This window comes from Dromaius novaehollandiae, chromosome 1 (genome assembly GCF_036370855.1).
Source record: "Dromaius novaehollandiae isolate bDroNov1 chromosome 1, bDroNov1.hap1, whole genome shotgun sequence".
NCBI classification, from domain to species: Eukaryota; Metazoa; Chordata; class Aves; order Casuariiformes; family Dromaiidae; genus Dromaius; species Dromaius novaehollandiae.
In genome coordinates, this window is record NC_088098.1 from 110,975,026 (window position 1) to 110,994,790 (window position 19,765).

The window sequence follows — 19,765 nt, forward strand, 5'->3', positions numbered from 1 at the left end:
ATAATCACGATATAAAAAACAGAGTTGTTTAAAGGGCAGCAACTCCGTTGTGTGCAAGAGCACTTGTAGCAGGAATTATAAATTGGCTGTAAACCTCACTGTAAAACTGACACACTTCTGAAAATCTAGACATTTTCAGCTATTATATGACTGTGTTGGGTCACTCTAGGTATAAGACATAAGTGAAAAGTCAAACAGGTGGAAAAACTGGCAGGTATCCCAAACATGCATATGTCTTCTTGCCATTTGCTCCACTGTTTTTGCAAGGTCTGCTAGGAAACCTAAATATTTAAGTTTGGAAAAGCTATGAGTTTTTGGATGGAAATTTTAAGATGCTAATTGTAAAATAAGGGTGACAGCCTGAGCAACAATTTTTCCTCCAGCCAGAATTCTGGTATTTCCATAAAGTTATGAACTGAAACTGGCAAAGTAGTGGTAACTGAATGAATTTCTTGCCAATACCAGGCATCAGTGAAGATGAACAGGGGCAAGCCATCCAGCTCCCTAGAGTGGACTGTAACTACAGCTAGTTTCTTTACAATATTCTGCCTGTTTTCAGATGCATGCACATTTTAAAATTTTCAGTTCGGTTGTGCATATTTTTTACTGACTGGGGAAATGTGACTATGATCAAGAAATAATATCCTGACTTTCAGAGGAACAGGGCAGTCAGGACTTGTATTTGGTAGTGATTCAGGAAGAGATGCAAACCGGATCCAAAAGCCATGTGCATAAGAGGCTGTACTTCATCTGAACAGCTCTGCTAAAGAGCTCAAGCACAATTCCTACCTCAAACCACAAGAATACCACTCTCTTCCAGGGCAGAACTGAATTATGTCTACATAGCTTTGACTGCAGGCAGGTGAACTGATTTTTTCTGTGTTGACCAATGTAGAAATGTCAATTAAATTCTCTCCTACATAACTGGTGTAATTGTAAGATCTTCAACAAAGTGGGAGCAAACCTTGTAAACCCAGATGTAATCAAAGTAACCAAAAAGCATTCATTTTGATGAGATGCATACTACTGCTTTTTAACTATATTAAAAAGATCTGCACTCTTCTTTAGCTATATCCACAAGCCCAAACAAAACCAAACAAAACCAAAACAACATCCCAAAACAAAACCCACAGCCCAAAACAACAACAGTATGATGGTAGAAAAGAATGACTGAATAACTCTTTGGGATTGTGCTGCCTCAACACTTGCAGTGGAACAGAGATCTAGCTGAAGCTACTTTAGGACCTTCTGATTTCCTGAACTGTAGAGTGAACTGCTCAGAGCCCATTGTTGTTAGGATATGGCAGGATGTGTTTCAAAGGATATTCTACCTAAGTATTTTGATGGATGCTTTACCCAAAAGGGTGGACTGAGTGTTAGAGCCTCCCTTCACTTCTGAGCTGGCTGTACTCAAAAAAGTGCACATACTGGGCAGGTCTGCAATTCACCTTCCTTCTCAAGAAAATTCCATTTCTGGCAGAAAGTGTCAGCATGTCACCACCCTTCAGTATCATGCCTGGAGTGAGTATACTTAAATTCTTTTTAAAACTTTAGTCTTTTGTTTGCTTGTTTTTAAACCAGAGCCCAGCATTTTACATGTTTTTGAAAGCTCAGACCAATCTGCCCCCACCATTATTCCCAGGAAAGCTTAGAAGGAGATTCTCACAGAATGCAAATAAGCTTTCCAGATTCCTCCTAACCCACTGGTGCCAAAGGATATAAAATTACTCAGTTAAAAACCAAATAGGTCTCAAGTTTGTACGATCTTCTCATCATCATCTTGCACCCTTCAGTGTCAGCAACTCAAATGTTTGTGTCACAATTGCTTTCAAAAAGGTGTCACACTGATCTAAATTTGTTCCCACTGAAACAAAAAGAAAGTTTCCCTATTGCCTTGAATATGAACTGTTTTAAGCTCTCTTTAAAATACTCACCATTATCTAATTATTTCTCTAAGGGCAAATATTGACTACCATTTAATTTATTTTATATTTTTAATTACAATACAGTAAGAAATTATATAACATTATCTAAAGTGAAAAGTACAGTCAATATACCCTTAGTTTAGAGAGTATATTTTTAGTTAAAGCATAGGGGATTTTAGGGGCAGCAAATGCCAAGTAGGTGTTTTAAAGCCATGTTATGCTTAGCAGCTTTAAAATAGGCCCTGGTATGTTAGCTTATTCCCTGCCTAATTTTTCTACATAGGCAGCTAAAAGCTATTAACCTAATATCTTTCCTCATGATAGATTAGTAAGGAGAATACCTTTATAGCTGCTCTCTTTATGAAAACATATATCAGATACAGTATTCATATATTTGAGTATATTTGCATCTTGGGAAAATTTGTTTGTAAAGTGTTTTGTATGATGATATTCTTAATGATGGAGCTTAGTTTCAGTGCAAAAGCAGAAGATAGCACACTGAGAAAAAGTAACAAATATTGTAATTGAGCAAGTGTGATACCTCCATAACTCTGAAATGTTGATGAAAATATTGATGATACAAATAATCATTTGTATGATTTGACCAATTCTAATATATTTGAGGGAGAGAACTGTGGTTTTGCAAACTCTCTCTCAGTTTTCTAAACACGGTAAGACTCTCTGATCATATGGATATAATAAACACTTGAATAATATCAGCTTAAGGTTGCATATCATTACTAATCATCAAAAGAGAAACTTCTCTACGGGCTCCAAATTCGACATTAGGTGATTTCTGATGCTGGGTAACATGACTTCATATCTGTATAGGGTCATATTTTCATTTATTTGGATAGAACATTATTTGATATTACTGGCATATAACTTCATAAAGAGTTTCCATATTTACATATTGTTTTATATTAATATAGTCAGCTTGTGATATTTCTTCATTATTTAACCTTATTTATTAATATGAATTTTTAAGAACATTGTTTCCAGTTACAAGATAAAGATTATAACACTATTCTTAATCATTCATGCTATTATCTTCCATAGAATTCATTTTCCTTGTGCAGTTTAGTCTATTGACAAATTTAAGTACGTTTACAAAACTGCATGACAGTGGTTTACATTCTTACCACATCTTTCTTCAGATTCATCTGAACCATCGGGGCAGTCCAGGGCTCCATCACAAAATAAATCTTTTTCTATACAGGTTACACCATCGGCACAAAGTTCAGCAGGAGACAGGCACTCAACTGAAATAAGGAAAACAGCAATAACAACACAGCAGTAATGCAGTTACACTACAATGGAAAATGTACTTACTTTTGGTTAGTCCAGCACAAATCAAATCAACCACTCTATTGTCTTTTATAAAACTGCATTTTTAGAAGCCCTGAGTGAAATATCACATCCTAAAAAGATAAATTTGGCACAGAGTTGAGAAAGTTATAAGAAGTGACATTTTTGAAACTAAATTTGAAGTAGGTTTATCAGAAAATTTCCATTAATTCTTATCTCTTCCCCCTGCCCAAATATACTATTTTATGCATAAAAAATAAAATTTTCCAATTTCTTATACTTGATTAAAGTGAGAAAAGTACTTCTTGGTTTAAATTACAGTGAAAAATCTGTGGGTTTAATTGAATGAAATGCAATTCGTTTTGTTAATTTCAATACGTATATCAAAATGTCAAACTTCATCATGATAAATAATCCCATTTTTGACCAGCCTTTTTGAAAATCTAAAGCCTTTAAGACTGGCTTTGGAAATACCAGAAATCTCTAGGGAGAAATACACTATTGTTTTCAGATTTTCAGATTAAATTAAATTTCAGATTAAATTTATAAACTAAGACCAAATTTTGGTAGAGTATGCATGGGTAGAGTCTGAAATTTGTGGAATCTCAGTAATAGCATTTCCCTACAGCATAAACATGCATCCATGCAGAATATGCTATCGGTCAGGTTCTTAGATATCTGTAGAACTGAAGCAGGTCATATTAAAGTGAACAAAACCACTCAGCTACAATAAGCTTTGGAGAAGCACTAAAATTCTTGAATATTTCATTAAATACTAGGGAAACTATTCACATAGCTCCCCATATTTGCTTTCCTTATTTCCCTTTCATTATTTCAGTAAATGCTCCCAGGTAAAGGTCACATTTTCTTAAAAAAGAAGCAAAAATATTCATTTGTAAAACTGATCTTGTAGTCTCTTAGTATTTTTCTTTGTTTTCCATAAAGCTTTTATTTCTGTGATCAGATTGAGTAATCCTGTGCATACTATTCTGTATAACTGACAGAGAAAAAGACTAAAATTTATTTGAATGTATTGTAGTATTTCAAAGGGCTTTACAAAACACTTTCAGCACTAGCAATAGAGACAATTTAAAATAAAAGAGCTGCCATTTTGCATCCAATTGATAGCTGCACCAAATCAAAAACATTTTAATGGACTGCTGGAGGTACGGCAAATGAATTGCCACAGATAAACAGAGATGAGATTTTGCATTCTAGATTTAGAACAAAAACTCTACCAATCATCTATGAATATGTTTAGCACAAGCTCAACATGCAAGAAAACGTTTATAAAGGACATGATCAATTCTAGTTTTATTCTTTCGTTCAGAAAACTAAGCAGCACTGCCATCTACTGGTTATAGAGAAATTAACACTTTCTAGTGAAACGTCTGACTTTCTTTCAAAAGAGCAAATTACTCTAAATTGCAATACTAACAGTGGTGTTCCTACTAAAAGATGGTACTAAGTGCATTAAACCCATTCGAAAATACTTATGAATGTCTTATATATTTCACTATTTAATGAAGCTGGAAGAAGTTTTCAAATATACAAACAGCATTGGTTTTCCATCCATTGTAAGTCAAATGAGAGTTTATCTGTGTCACATTTTTCAAAACCCCTCAGAAATAATAGGGAGCAAAAACGAGCACTCACTGTGAGCATATATATATATCAACATATATATTCCATATATACCATGTTTGTAGATGACACATGCTTAGAAGTCCCCCCTCTTTGAGGGGGACTTGTTTGTCAAATCAAAAGAACACCTATGTATTACATATTTGTAGGAAGAGGATGCAAGAACTGGTATAAGAACAGCATGTATAGAAATGGTGAAAGTCTAAGATTTCAGATTGTTTCATATAACCTCCCTGCTTCTCCCCATAAGAAAGTTACCTACCTGTAGTTGTTAAGGACTTGCTTGTGGTGAGTTTTTCTGAACCTGGGTAAACACAGTCCAGGGTTAGAACATTACTGCTTGCTCTCTAGGATACCCTCTGCAGTTTCTTGGGCAGAACTAAGCAGTAGCTAAGTCTGCTGCTATTAAATCTGCATATTTGATGTATCCAAAAATCCTAGTTTAGGTAATGAGTATCTTGATCCTGAAGGTCAAATTTCAAAACAAACATGAGAAAAATAACGTGGAGCTCAAGTGTATTTTAAATCTCATTATTTTAGATCTAGTCTCGTTCTTTTAGATCTAGTCTTATCTAGTCTTTATTAGTAACTTAGACATTTTTTTCCATTAAAACAACCACAATGCTTTTTCGTCTTCCCATGATATGAAAAAGTTCTGACCTGAAGTTAGCGTCAGGGAGCTTGTAATTAGATTTGTGGGATCTGTTGAAACAAGAAGTTATGACAACTTCAGTATTAGAACTAAAATGTATACATACACTTATATTTATATAACATTGCTCAGCCAGTTATTGCAGTATGAGGAGAAGAGCCTTAAACTTATGTAGTATCTATGTTTGTATACATACAGGTATACTTCCAAATGTTTGTATTTATATTTACACATACACAAATGCATAGATATATGGGCAGATTTACATTACTGATAGTTAAATTGCAAAAATACCTGAAAAAATGGAATGCTTATTTGTGACTTCCACCACATCTTCCCATTAGTGACATTTTTAATAACAATCTTCTTACTGAAGGTGACCCTGAGGTTCCCAGCTCCCAAGAAGTCTTCATTTTGCTCTTTACATTAGTATGCCTTTGCACTATTTTTATTTATTATATTAAGACTCAAATACTTGAATATGATGATGTCCTCAGCTGAAAATGACTCCTATGGTATTACAGTTAATGGAGCCTCTCCCTTAACCTATGACATGAAGAACTGGAAAGCAGAAGATGTAATAATGTAGTAATGCCATCTCTGTGCTTCATCATCTACCAGTACTGCTGGCCGAAGAAGTTGGTGACTATTGGCCATCACAGACCATTATTTCTGTTAGATGTTACTACTCTTCCAGATCTAGTAATGGAGAAACTTGCATGAAGACTTCCTAATAATTTTCTCTGATTTAGCAAATTCTATTAGGCTGAGCTAAGCCATTTTGTACTAAATGGATTAGTGAGCATTCTATGTTAGTAGATTTGAAGAGACAGTTCCTCTCACAGAAAGACAGGAGAGTCCAGCCGAAGGCGCAGGGAGATGATACAGCTGGATGGACTACTCTCACAAAACTGTATTCAAAAAAAGACATTGTTCATAGCCTCTGAGTATTTACCGAAGTATTTTATCCATACCTATGTACCTATTTATCTATCTACCCTTTAATGGATCATTACAATATTTTAGAGAATGAACTGCTCAATGACCCTAGAACAAGGATGTATGCATGACTAGGCTGTGCTAATATGCCAGTTACGTTGGAAGCAAGCTACATCTTGAAGGCTGTTGAGGAAAAACAGGATTGTTACAGGGGCTCCCAAAAGTGCACACACAAGTTGATAGCAGAAGCCAGGAAAGCAAAAGCACAGGATAACAACAAAAGCATCAGGGCTATAAACACAAATCATAAATGGTCAATTACTGGAGGAACTCACTGAAGGAACTTGTGAACTGGATAAAGCTGAAAGGAAGCACCCAGCATATGTAAACATACTGCATCTAGCAAAACTCAATATACCATAGACTTCGTACTGATAAAGAAAGAACAAGTAAGCAGGGTTGACGAACATATAAAAATGACCCCAAGCAGACTGAAGACCAAGGAGGAAGGGATCTCCACCAACATTATTCCCATTTCAGGCTGGGGTGCTGACAACTCACAACTCCCTTCCCCTTCCTCTGCCCTCCCACCCTGCCCCATTTCTTCTTGAGGATGAATAGCAACATTGACCTTACGACACAGTGAGGCATTGAAAGAACAAGCACATTACCAGAGAAAGAGATAGGTAGGAGAAAAAGTGTGTATGATCAGTTTTAATTGTATCAGTATTGGGAATAAGCTGTCATAATTGGACACTTTGGACTATACATGCTAGTATCCCTGTAATTGGACTAATAATAATTCTTTCACTGTTAAGACTGTAACTAGATGGTCAATAAATATATTCTTCTATATTTGTAGGTCTGTATATAGGGAGTATTTCTTTACCCACATAACTTGCATGAGGCGTCTGGTATGGTACACCACCCTTAAGAATAATTGTAGTTTGTATGTGGTAAGCGTACTTTGATCTAGCGCTACAAGGCACCTACTGTATTTTTCAGCTGTCTGACTTACTCTCAGCATGTTTGTACTCAGTGAATTTGTGAGACCAAGAAACTCTCTCTGCATCCTATCGTACTGTCATAAGACTTCCAGTGACAGTGGAATGAAAATCCATCAACATTGCTCTGCATATCAGTAGCTGCACACAAGGGTAGGACTCCCAAACTCATTTACCCATCTGAATCTTAACAAAACTTCAGCTTGTAATCACAACCTGGTTGACAGAGATTCAACTTTTGTTTTGAACCTCTAACTAAGCTCTTAAAGCTTTCATAGTCTTCAGACTGCTGGTTTCTCAAATGGTCAGAAGTGATGGAGTGCAGCTGAAACATCAATTAATGAACCCTTAGCAGCCAAGTCCCAACAGTCCAGGCAGCTATGCTAAATTACACCAGCTGAACAGGAAGTCTTATATATTTTCATGTTTCATTGATAACAAAAAATAGTTTCTGTTTTATGAAAGCTACTAACCTGATGAAGTTAAAGGCAGCTTTGTAGTAAGATTTTCAGCAGCCACTGGAAAAAAGCAAGTTCATTATAAGCCCTCTTTATAATGCAGTCTGGAGCTTTATACTATTGAGAGAAAGGAAAGTTAAAAAAGAAAACTGAATCTCTAGCAGTGTCCTCCTTCCCTCTTTTTGACTATCTCCTCCTGTTCTCAGCCTTTTCCTCAAACTCTATGACTACTCAAAGGAGGAATGGTCTATATTAATCCCTTTCTATCCTCAATCCTTATTCATTCTCCTCCATGTAAAATGTCTTTATCTGGGAAGTCTCCATCTGTAACGTAAGATGCATCTTTCTAAGCATACAGATGACACTTTTTATACTATGGTGCCTTTTCAGTGCACCTGGGTCTTACAGAACTGTATTTAGAGCAGATAAATGAGTTAAAAATAACCTGGGATAATTTGCAAGAAAAAAAAGTTTCTTTTGGTAACTATAGAAACTGTTCTCGGTCAAGTCGCACCCCTATGTGTCCTAGTTCCCCCCTCTCTAAAATGGAAATAAGACTTCTGTTGCAGGGCACACTGAAATATAGGAAGCAAAAGTACTACATATGTTACGTTAGTTTGTTGTTATTATATGATTGTTAATTAGTTGCACTTGTTATTTTATTGCAGCACTGCTGATAGAATGGACAGATGATGTCTCATTTTAAGAGAGACATTTTAATGATGCACAACAAGAAAGTTTAACTACTTCAAAGTTCACCAGTAGATACACAACCTTTTAAAAAGCTCTTCATAATTTTTTTCAATGGCATTTTTGAGGTATAATGAGCAATCACTTTCCACAGTGATGTGCAGTTATTTAGAACAACTTCTTATAGATGGTGCAAGTAGTAAAGAGAAATAAAGATGTCAAGACTCTGAATTTAGCCTTTGAATATCTGAATTACTTAGCAAGAAATGCACCTTTCAATATAGAGTAAGAGACATTTCGCACCAGATGTCCCACTCCTCTTAAGGCAATCACTAGCTACTTAACAGTATCTCCAGCAGGTCTTCAAATGTCAGCTAATCAACTTCCACTTCAAAGGATTCAAATTACTTTTTATCCTCTTCCTCAGTGAAGGCCTGTTTTGAAGCTTACTGAAGTCAAAAGACAAGTTCCCATTGCTTTTGCTGGGCTTCCACTTAAGCCCTGATAAATTTTCTAGTACTTGTATGTTATCACCACATTTGTATATTTACAGAATTTAAAACCACCTAGTCTTTAAAGCCACATTACCTGTTTCCCATTTACATACTGCTTAAGCATTACAGAAATATGAAGTCATCTCCTTGGGTATAATTCTCCTGAGGCCACACTCCTATATTCAGTTTGTTCTTACTCACATCGTTCCCATAAATGAATCCACACTCACTGTGAGATCAAGCACTTTTCCTTATTTTTTAGCAAAACAGAAAGATAATTGCCTTTACTTAGGAAACAACACAGTTGGGTCTTAATTGCATCAATTAGAGGGACAAAGAAATTAAAAATATTAAGCTTCATAAAAGAGGTGAAATTGACTGGTTTTCACTGGGAAATAACCACTTCATCCTTTTATTCCCTCCTTACTGGACATATGCTAAGCTGACTCATACTTTCTAGTTGACTAGTTTGTAAATGGTTTTCCTGTGTGGATAATGAAAGTTCTTCTGCAACAGCGAAAGGAGGGCACCCATGAGCATAAGCAACAAGCCCTTTGCTGTTTAGGAGCTGAAGTTTTTTTTTCATGCTAACTGTAGCTCTCAAGGATTTAAAGAGAGAAAAATGTTTATTAGCATTACCTGTGACTTGTATGCTGTTCACATCAACCTTCAAAGTCTGAGTAAGGATAGTTTTATTTGCTTCTATACCCCAAACCAGCTCATTTTTTGTTTTCTCAGTTGAGACCCACTGGGCAAAATAAAGGCTGAAGATCACAACAGTACTAGCAACATAAAACATCAGAGAAGATGGTTAGTTAAACAAGATAATTAAGTAAATTTGATATTTGACTTTATCAACTAGACAGAATTTTGCAAAAGGTTGAAGTAGCATAACATGTTGGCTGGTCAACACGACACATAGAAATGTCTCTTAATTTTCAGGAAGGTTTGAACCTGGAAGAAACAATTTTTTTCTTTTTTTCCTCTTACTTTCTTCAGTTAAAAAAAAAATCTAAAATCCATTGATATGGGTGCACTGGAGCTGGACTTGAATAAACTAAAGGAGAAGTAGGTTTATTGATTATTGAACAGGTCTCCTAGTTTAAGCCCTAAAATATTGATGGTAAGCCTTGAAATATTCATGTTATTAAAATATCATACAAAGTGACCACTTCTGCAAATCAAACATCCGTAACAATCTTTGGATTCTACATCTGTGAGAATCTCTTGTGTGACTACCTGGATTCTCATAAGGAAAAAGTAAGAGCTGAAACCATAGATCATTTGAAATCTGTGATTAAACTATTTTTAACTTCTATGGGACCTCAATTTTGTCTAGAATATTGTCTCCTTGCTCTCTCCCATCTTTTCTAGATGCAATTGTTATATTTTATATTTGTAGCTAAATTAGGGTAGGGTCAAAGTATGAGTTATGCTTGCTTAAGAAGAGAAAGTTTTTCTCCATTTACTTTAATTTAGGTGCAATCTTTTTTCACTCTTAAGCATTTTTACTACCCAATCGCAACTAACTCAGCAGTGCTTTTTGATAAAGAGTGATTAATCCTCCCATAGTGCTGAGCACAGTTAGCAATATATTGAAAAACTCTTGTCTTTCTTTAATTTCTTACATGGTTCTGATAATTTCTAGGCCATGTTGAGTAAACAAAAGCTTTTATTGCTATCTTTGTGACTCAGGGGAGTTCCAAGGATGAAATAACAAGCAGATTGCCCAAACAGGTAAACACTTTTTTAATGAAAAGAGTCAGCTATAAAAATAATTTTGAGATAAAGTAGTACTTCAAGTATTTTCACAATACAAAGGAAGACAGATCATTTCTGATATATTAAAAGCCAGATCCAACACTCACTGACATCAGCTTTTCTGTAACTTTTATGGTCTTTGTCTCAAGATGTAGAGGTTGTATTGATCGGACCAAATACAGATTTTTTCAGTGCAGCTATCTAGATTCCCTTTCTTGTTGATGGAAAGAAATAAGCTGTTCTTTGGCATAATTGATCCTCACCTAAAAAAGGCATCCAAAATAGACCAGATGAGAAAACCCTAAAATAACTATTTTTTCCTCCATTGCTTATGAAGAGAGTCTGGAGCAGCTAGCTCAGACATGTCTACATTTTTGATGAGAAATTTTAAATTTTGGTGAGATAAATCCCATTTTATTTGCATGAAACAAAATAGTACAGCTCTGCATCCACCTCACAAGGACAAAAGCCTGGAAGGAACCTACTCCCACACTGCCTACTCCATTCCCCTGATGTTAAAAAATCCTCCTCAAAGTGATCATACTCCCTCTTTCTAACTAATTAGGCTTTTGTCCCTTCTATTCCAATCAAAAGACTATTCTAATTCAAATCTGCTTTTCATTTTCAGCACATATGTATTCTTGCTTTGCTTATATCTAGTGTTCTTTTGCTAGCACTCTCAACTGAAATTGAGAACTGATATTTCCTTTGAAAATTTATCCACTTAATGTTTTTACAGAAGGCATTCATATACTCTCTTCATCCTTCTCTTTCTATGTTAAACAAATCAATGTCTTCTAGTTTGTTCTCAATTCCCTGACCATTCTAGTAACCCTCTCTGCACCTGTTCCAGTTGGAACAAATCATCTTTCTTGAACAGGGCATATCAAAATTGTACACAGTAACTTTGGTTCTCCGGAAAGATATTCATCATTAATGAACATATTTATTAAGTAGCATTAATGTTTACCTCTCTTTGCTTTGTAATCTTTTGCCTTTTTACAGCTAGTTCATATTAGTGAATCACAGTTATATAGAAAGGATGGCTGGTATATATAGGATTTTCTACTTCTCTCTTTTTTTCCACAGCTAAGCTGTTTACTAACATCATCAGTTATCATGCAATGACAACTTTTCTTTAAATTCATAGTCTTGCATATAATACAACTAATTTTGTCATTCATTGCTCAATGTCTTTCAGTTCTTCCAGAGTCCTGGTCCTTCTCTGTTTTGCTATTGCCTACCATACTATGTCATCGGATCTTTCTTTAGTATATGTACTTTTAAGAATCTGAAGTTACTAATGATAATATCAAGTGAGATCAACCCCAAGCCTGAGCAACTTTCCATAAACAATCTCAGCACATACTACTATCCCTTCCTTCACAGCTAGTTTCTAAACAATTTCACTGTCCTTGTACCTTTCCATTTTTCTTTCTAAATTGACAGTACCAGGGACTATTACATTTTCTTTTGTGGTAATCTTAAAGAATGTTATTGCAGAAAAGGTATGCTTTAAAGCATGCTTTATATGCTCTTCAGAGGGACCTATCTAATCCCTAAGCCATATTCCTTCATCCATTCATTGTCCCATAGTAGAACTTTCTAACTTAATAGAATAATTGTCTCTTGCCCATATATAAGTAAACATGTAATTACCCAATTGCAGAACTCTTGGAGCTTTCAAGACCTTCTTCATATTTCCTGTAGTGGGGAAAAAAAATTAGCATATGATCCACCTTGAATTTACAATCACAGGGATAGGATGGAAGTGATCTGAAACTATTTAATAATGGGAGACTGTACTACACACTTGCCTTGCTGAATCAGGATCTTATCTAGAACAGTGCAGATAAGATTAATACCGCATCACTCTCTGTATTTATTGGACTTTTTTGACATCCGGTCCTCAGTAAGACAACCGACATAATGGGATATTGACAAGCTTTAATAACTGAAGAATGTCTACTGTGCCTCTTTAGGACACACAGGGTGCAACTTTACCTGGTCTCAAATGACAGCCCCACTTGTTAACGCCTCAAAGGATATAAATTCAGTGGGGTCTGTGGCCATATGGACATATCAGTGTACTTCCATTCATCTCAGCTTAGGCCAGAAGAAAATTTAGACCTCTCTCCTGAACCTTCTTTAAGCTGGCAAGGACTGACAGCCCTGCAGATGTAGCACAACTAATAAACCTTGCTAAAAAAAGAGAGCTTTTTTAGCATTTCTTTCAAATATGGATGTTTTGTGGCTAGGTCTAGTGGCTAGGCTAGTATTCAGCCTTACTGATCTGGTCAAAGAATGGACATACTGAAGTCGGAAAAGGAAGTTTGCCCAGGGGAACACAGTGGTGCCAAACTTCCCACAGCAGCACTTGAAAGAAACAGAAGGAATAATATAGAAATTTCCGAAGGATCTCTTTAAAAGCTATTTGCAACTATTTCTGAAAGAAACAGCTAAATGAGGACTTTATTACATTTACTTGAAAAGTTTAAGTAAACTGCACCTACTTGAACTGCAAAATTTCACATCTCTCAAATTCATTTTTCAGAAGACTTGCTTGAAAGATTTCTTGTATCTATACAGAAAAAAAAAATCTTGGACCAACATGATAATTAAAAATACACCCAGCTGCATATTTCATTCGTGACTTTAACACTCAAAAATCTTTCCTCCTCAAATCTAGGCTATGGAAGCCAATTTTTTTCTTCGATGCTTCACTGATCTTCACATATAATAATATACTGAGTTCTGACGAGGCTTAATACCTAAAATATCTCAATTTGGAAAGAGAAAAAAGGCATCAACAGCAGGCCTTGTTAGGAAATTAATGTAGCTAACATACACTTATCACATACTCTTGAATTAATCAGACCAGTAGGTTCTTACCAATTGTTCAACATCAAAGGCAAGGATCTTGAAATCAGCTGATGATCTGTTTTGCAATTCAGGACTGAATGATGCCCCAGACAGTATGTTAAATGTCCCCACATAGCCATAAGTATTTCCATCTGCTTCAGCTGGATTATTAAAAATAAAATGTTTGAATTATATAGAAATATATGCAATACACTGTGTTAGATTTTATTACACACAGATCATCAATACAGCAAATGTTAGCTTTCTGTTTTCCTGTCTAATCAGGCCTGCTTTACCTACTGCTGATTTAAAAAAGTGTCTGATGATTTTCATCTGTTAAAAGGACAGTATTTCCAACTATAAACGTATTCTTATGAATGCTATGTGTCCTTGGTTCTCATTACTTTCAATTCTGTATTAAACACTGGACTTGTCAGGAGCACTGTGAAGGAGACAATCGCTAAAGGAGACAGTATGTCAAGCTATGTGTAACATACAGGGGACAAATACATGTAGAAAGGGTGATGGCTACTGAATTATGAATTTTTTGTGTGTTCTGGATTTAAAGTATAATTACTACTTCACACTTTCTATATTAAAATCTGTGTATCTTTTATATAAACGTACATCATTTTTGAAGGCAGCACTGAAGACACTACTTACATCAGACTAGTTAAAATATTTTTGAGCTGACCTTTCTTTTACCAATGTATACATGAAATGCTGGAAGAATTTATGAGGAAACTAGATAATCGGTCCCTACTGCAAATTTAATCTTGACTTTTAACAAGCTACAGCATATAAGATATGCTTAAAACAATTCACTATACATGAAAAGTAATTCCCCACCATACAACACTTTGGAAATGTTCAGATAAAACCTGAATTGACGTGGTTGATAGAAAATGCCCTTTGCTAAACAATTGCACTACGTGCAATATTTTTTAGGTTGTGATTGAAGGTACTTAGATCTAAAATCAGTTTTAATACAAAAGCAGGTAACTAAAAAACACTATAATAAACAGCTTGTGAATGAGGGCACAGGATCTCTGTGTCAACCTAGTAACACCAGCTTCCTAATATCAGCTGGTAACACTAGCCTGTTTTAAGTTTCTCAAAGGTCATTTTGTCTTACAACAATTGCAAATCTATTTAAACAAAGGTTTCTAAATACTAAGGTTTTTTCTTTTTCTTTCTGTTTTGTATGCCAAACATAATTCCTTTTAAAGGGTGCTTTAAAATTATTATTTGTACATGACAAAATTCCTACCTATGCCTTTCTTACCTTCAAAGCTTATCTGTACCTAGATGCAATGATACACCATCATCACAGATAGGCCCATTTTATTTTAGTAGAATATCTTTGTGTTCTGGTGACAGGAGAATAAAGTAAATAAGGAGACTAGTTTTAAAATCCAGCACACGAAACAACAGCAACCAAAAGAATAAATAGCAGCATTCTGATAAAACAGGATTTTCACATGTGCCTTACAGCTATTTTAGTCTTTGTATTTTTTAGTATAAACTAGTTTGAACTTTTGGTTAATGAAGGTGTCAGTAACTTTAATGTCTTAGAATTTTTTTTTTCTGCTACTAGGATTGGTAGATTAAAAACATACATAGATACAGATGCATTTCTTCACAATCAAAAATATAGATCCACGTAAATAAAAATTGCTGCTGGTATCAGTGATAATAATAAACATTTGGTCAAACTCTGAAGGTATTTCAAGTCAGTGTAATTCCATTGCTTTAATTTTTACAAGTTGTGTACGCTTTTCTGCTTTGTTATACTACTTAAGTCCCAAATCTTACTTATTTATTTTCTTAACTGTCAACTCCTCTAAATCTTATTTTCCCTTGATTTTACTGTTTTCAGAGAATGCCTCTTATTGTATTGTAATTCAAGGATTTATACTTCTTTTGTTATATTCTTGAAATCTCTTTGTGCCAAGAATTATTGAGAATAGAATTTATGTTTTGGGAAATGCTGGTATTTTGAAATGTGTAGAACAAAGATTAAAAAAAATGATGCTGTGTACTGTCAAGATGTCAACTGTTGACGATTTAATCAACATTTAATCAACAAATTTTTTAAACCAAAATTTCATTTTCAGTTGAAAATCATCCTACTTAGATTTTTTTAATTTAATTTACTTCCAATATCAGTAGCTTGATTGTATCACATTCTGAGCATTGACTATATATCGACAATTAACTTTACATAAGGCTGGCAGCTGACTGTATAATGCAGGATCTCTCTCACAGCAATATTTTTCTTTAAAATTATTTTATAATAAAGAAAAGATTCCAAGAGATGTAGTACACCTAAAACTCCTCACAGACTTCAGTGGATTAGCAATGTCTTTTTGAGTCAAACCTTACACATGGAGAAAAAAAAGGCACAATTTAGAAACAATTCAGAATGTTATGTTCTCCTTTTAATGAATTGACTGAATAGCTAAAACTTTTACAGCTTGGATTGTATTCCAAGGATCTCTTCCAAAGTCTAAAACACTAAAAGTCTTTTCTTTGACTTCAGCAGGCTTCAGATCATGTTTTAAGTGCTTGTATTTTATTTACATCTATTTCCAGTGGAGAAGGGGAGGAGAGTGTTAAAAAAAAAAAAAACAAAAACAAAACCCTCAAGCATTAAAAGCATAGCATGAAATTTGAAAAATACAATGACAAAGTCTGAAAAAGTCTGAACTGCTACTGAAGAACTCCTGAAAAGGTTAAAAATTGACTGCTTACCTCGTTTTAACTCCTGCATTAGTAGCCATGAAAGTACAATCAGTCCAACACAAATACACACAAAAACTGTGAGCAGAGAAGCAAACAAAATTTCATAGTAACTAAGAGAAGCAGTTTTCTTATTAAACGGTTTTTGTAGCTTCATTTCTGTCTGGAAAGTTGGTATCAAACAAGAACTGACAAAAAAAAAAGCACAAATAACTTTAAAATGGAGGGTAATAATCCACACGAACTGATATTTATAGGAGGCGTCTGTAAATTAATTACACCATACACCATAAATACATCATTGATACTGGTTTTTACAACATTCCTGAACAGTCATATTCATGCACAAGATATGCAAGTATGGAGAAAAAACAAATCTCTTCAGAAAGGGGCACTAAAGATTAAGTCCTAGGTTAAAAAGAAAAAAGACAGAGAGAAAAAAAGAAAAACCCCAGAAACGTAAGGTTGATCACTAGATTTGGTGTTTTTGAGGAAAAGTTAATATAAATGATTGCTGTTGGATTTACTGTTTCTATTATTTTTTCACTAATTCTTCATACATGACTTCCATTATAAGAACAATAGTGAAAGCTCTCTCTTTCATCCTTTTTTATCTGCTTAAAATTTATCTTTAAAAGTAACTGAATATGTATAGGAAACGCTGCCAAATGAGTTGTTCAGCATGGGACTGATTCAAAATCTGGTACATATGGTAGAGAAATTCCAGTCTATCCAGACTCTTGTTAAGACTTCAGCCCACTCCTCAGTGGACTTTGTGTTACGCTCTAAAACCACATCGGAAGAAAACAAAGGGTCTAAACACTCATAGGAATAAAGGGTTTAGGCACTTATATGGATCTAAATTATTTTTATCTGTCACCTACCCTTTGCTTAACAACAAAATAACATTTTTTTTTCCTTGGGTAAACATGTCAGAAAAGAAAACAGAGCCTATGGCTCAAACCTACTTGTCCCCTTATACATACCTACATGTATACACACACACATTTATATTCATATGTGTGTGCATGTTTATATGTCATATATAATATATACAAGAGCAGTTCTTATCCTAGTTCATCCAATATCATAAGTCAAAGAACGCATTCCATTTGCAGGATATAGATTAAGTTTATTCTTGCTTTATTACTCAAGGTGATCAGGCTGCTCTGAGTTTTACTGCTAGGGTTCAGTTCAGCTGAAGGCTGAATATATCCTTAAAATAAAAAAAACACAATCCTGGAGTACCTCGTTAACTTTGTTTTTAAGTAAATCATTATTTATTGCTAGTAATGGGCAACATTACTGAATTTAATTGCATTACAATAACAGATTCAACTGAGGATGCTACTCTCAGCCCAAGATTTTTGAATGTGATTTAGAGTACTTTAAATTTCACAAATTCTCTCGGAGATGCCTTCAAAGGTCCCAGTTCTCAAAGACTGGACAAAGAACTGTTACATCCTCTCAGATTCTTACTTTGGGCCTCCCCTGTTTCTTTCCAGTCTCTACACTCTCCACTTCCATCAATTTTCCGGAAACCGGAGCCTCTCCTTTCCAAAGACTGACTCAGACAAGTTTCCCTTTCCATTTACAGGCTTGAAAAGGGCTGATTCGCTCAGATTCTCCATTTCAAAAGGGAGGGCTGAGGGATATCATACAATAAATCCTCATTTAGGACTTCTGGTTCAGAGTCAAAACAATGATTCACAGGACATGAAACAGATTGAATATGATTTTGCTCTTCTGGATTTGACTTGTTCAAAAGTTTTGATAGATTAAATTTGTTTCAAAAGGCTTTGGCTGGATGACACAGTGCTCATATTACTTTTACTTTATTAAGGATGCAGCATTGGCCATCCAAATCCCTAAATTTATCAGGGACTTGTCTTTCCATGGCATACTTAAGCCTGGCAAGAAAATATAAAACAAGTATACATTTCATAATGTCTTCTCTCATTAGTTCTCCAGCTATGTGATAAAAGGACCACACCTTATGCAGATTAAATTTTTACTGCTGAATTATCCTCCACTGCTGAACACTTTGCTGAACTATGGTACAATAAACTCTAATCTTAAGTGATTATTCAGCAATAACTTGAATACAACCTCCTTCCAAGTGATTTAAGTTTCTGGTTTTCTTTGGCCATTGCCTTTAACACAAAAGTTTAGAATTCTTCTGAATACCTCATTTTGCTCATAGAGAAAAAATGCTAGCTTATTCCATGTCTAGTCCATGATGCATGAGACAACACTAGAACCTATTTTGTTCCTAATCAGACATATTCTATCACAAAGCTCAGTTCTGTGCAAATGAGCAAAGACTTTGGATTCCTCTGCCATATTTTTCATGCTGTAACTATTCATATCATTGACATGTCCATCATTAGTAAAAGGCAAATACTGTTAACTAAAGATGTCACTGCATCTTAAATTCTGAATTTATGTCCTAATGATGATCCTAAGTAAGGGCCCTGAGGGGAAGTAAAAGAAGTAGTAGTTATGTACAGTTCAGTTCTTTTACTAGCACCTGGCATATGATAGTCAGGTTGTATATGTGCTCACATTGATTCCAGTTTGGCAAGCACATTACCTTGCATAAGTAGTCTCCAATTCCAGTCGTGATTACTATAATGTAAATAATCTGCTAAACAAATATGCATCTTTTTAACTGACAACAAGGTCATGGTAGCAGTAATTAGTAGGCAAGCCCTGGAGCCTGAGCTACTACTAAGAATGACTTTTCTTTTATTAATTTGTTTCTAATATGTTATAGTCTGAGCTACTGTGAACTGTTTTTTTTTTTTTTTTAAAAAGAATATAAAAACCCATGATTTCTCAAATTCATTTGTAAATCTTAAAAACTAGGGGGCAGACATTGGCATTGTGCTGATGATAGCTTACCATTAATAATGAATCATTCAAATGAAACAATTCATGCTGGAAGTGTCCTCTGAAGGTGATCTGATCCAACCTCCTGCTCAAGCCACAGATAACTGAAATTAGATCAAGTTGCTCAGGTGTGTTTCCAGGTGATTTCTAATGCCTTGAAGAATGAAGAGCCCTCAGCCTCTCTGGGCACCTGTGCCAGTATTTGACATGGTGATTTTTTTTCCCCCTTATGTCTTACTGGACTTTCCCTTGCTGCAATATTTGTGTCTTGCCTCTTGCCCTTTTGCTACACACTTCTGAGAAGAGTCTGGCTCCACCTTCCCTACAGTCACCGATTAGGTACTTGAAGAGAACAAATAGAGACTTGCACAATCTGGTCAGCCTCCAGCCTAGA

At 35.0% G+C, this 19,765-nt stretch overlaps 1 protein-coding gene across 2 annotated transcripts in view; it reads right to left on the reverse strand.

Moving 5' to 3' along the window:
* TMPRSS15 (transmembrane serine protease 15) overlaps positions 1 to 16,697 on the reverse strand; it is a 58,969-nt gene extending 42,272 nt beyond the window's left edge. For both annotated transcript variants that reach the window (XR_010392338.1, XM_064523587.1), the window contains exons 1-9: positions 16,492 to 16,697; positions 13,768 to 13,898; positions 13,389 to 13,456; positions 12,535 to 12,579; positions 9,754 to 9,896; positions 7,946 to 7,990; positions 5,538 to 5,579; positions 5,140 to 5,181; positions 3,068 to 3,187 (exon numbers count right to left, since the gene is read on the reverse strand). Coding sequence is in view for 1 of the 2 variants with exons in the window: in XM_064523587.1 (XP_064379657.1) it covers positions 3,068 to 3,187; positions 5,140 to 5,181; positions 5,538 to 5,579; positions 7,946 to 7,990; positions 9,754 to 9,896; positions 12,535 to 12,579; positions 13,389 to 13,456; positions 13,768 to 13,898; positions 16,492 to 16,636 (781 nt within the window). In the remaining variant the exon portion in view is untranslated. The remainder of the gene's footprint in view (positions 1 to 3,067; positions 3,188 to 5,139; positions 5,182 to 5,537; positions 5,580 to 7,945; positions 7,991 to 9,753; positions 9,897 to 12,534; positions 12,580 to 13,388; positions 13,457 to 13,767; positions 13,899 to 16,491) is intronic.
* Between the last annotated feature and the right edge of the window lie 3,068 nt (positions 16,698 to 19,765).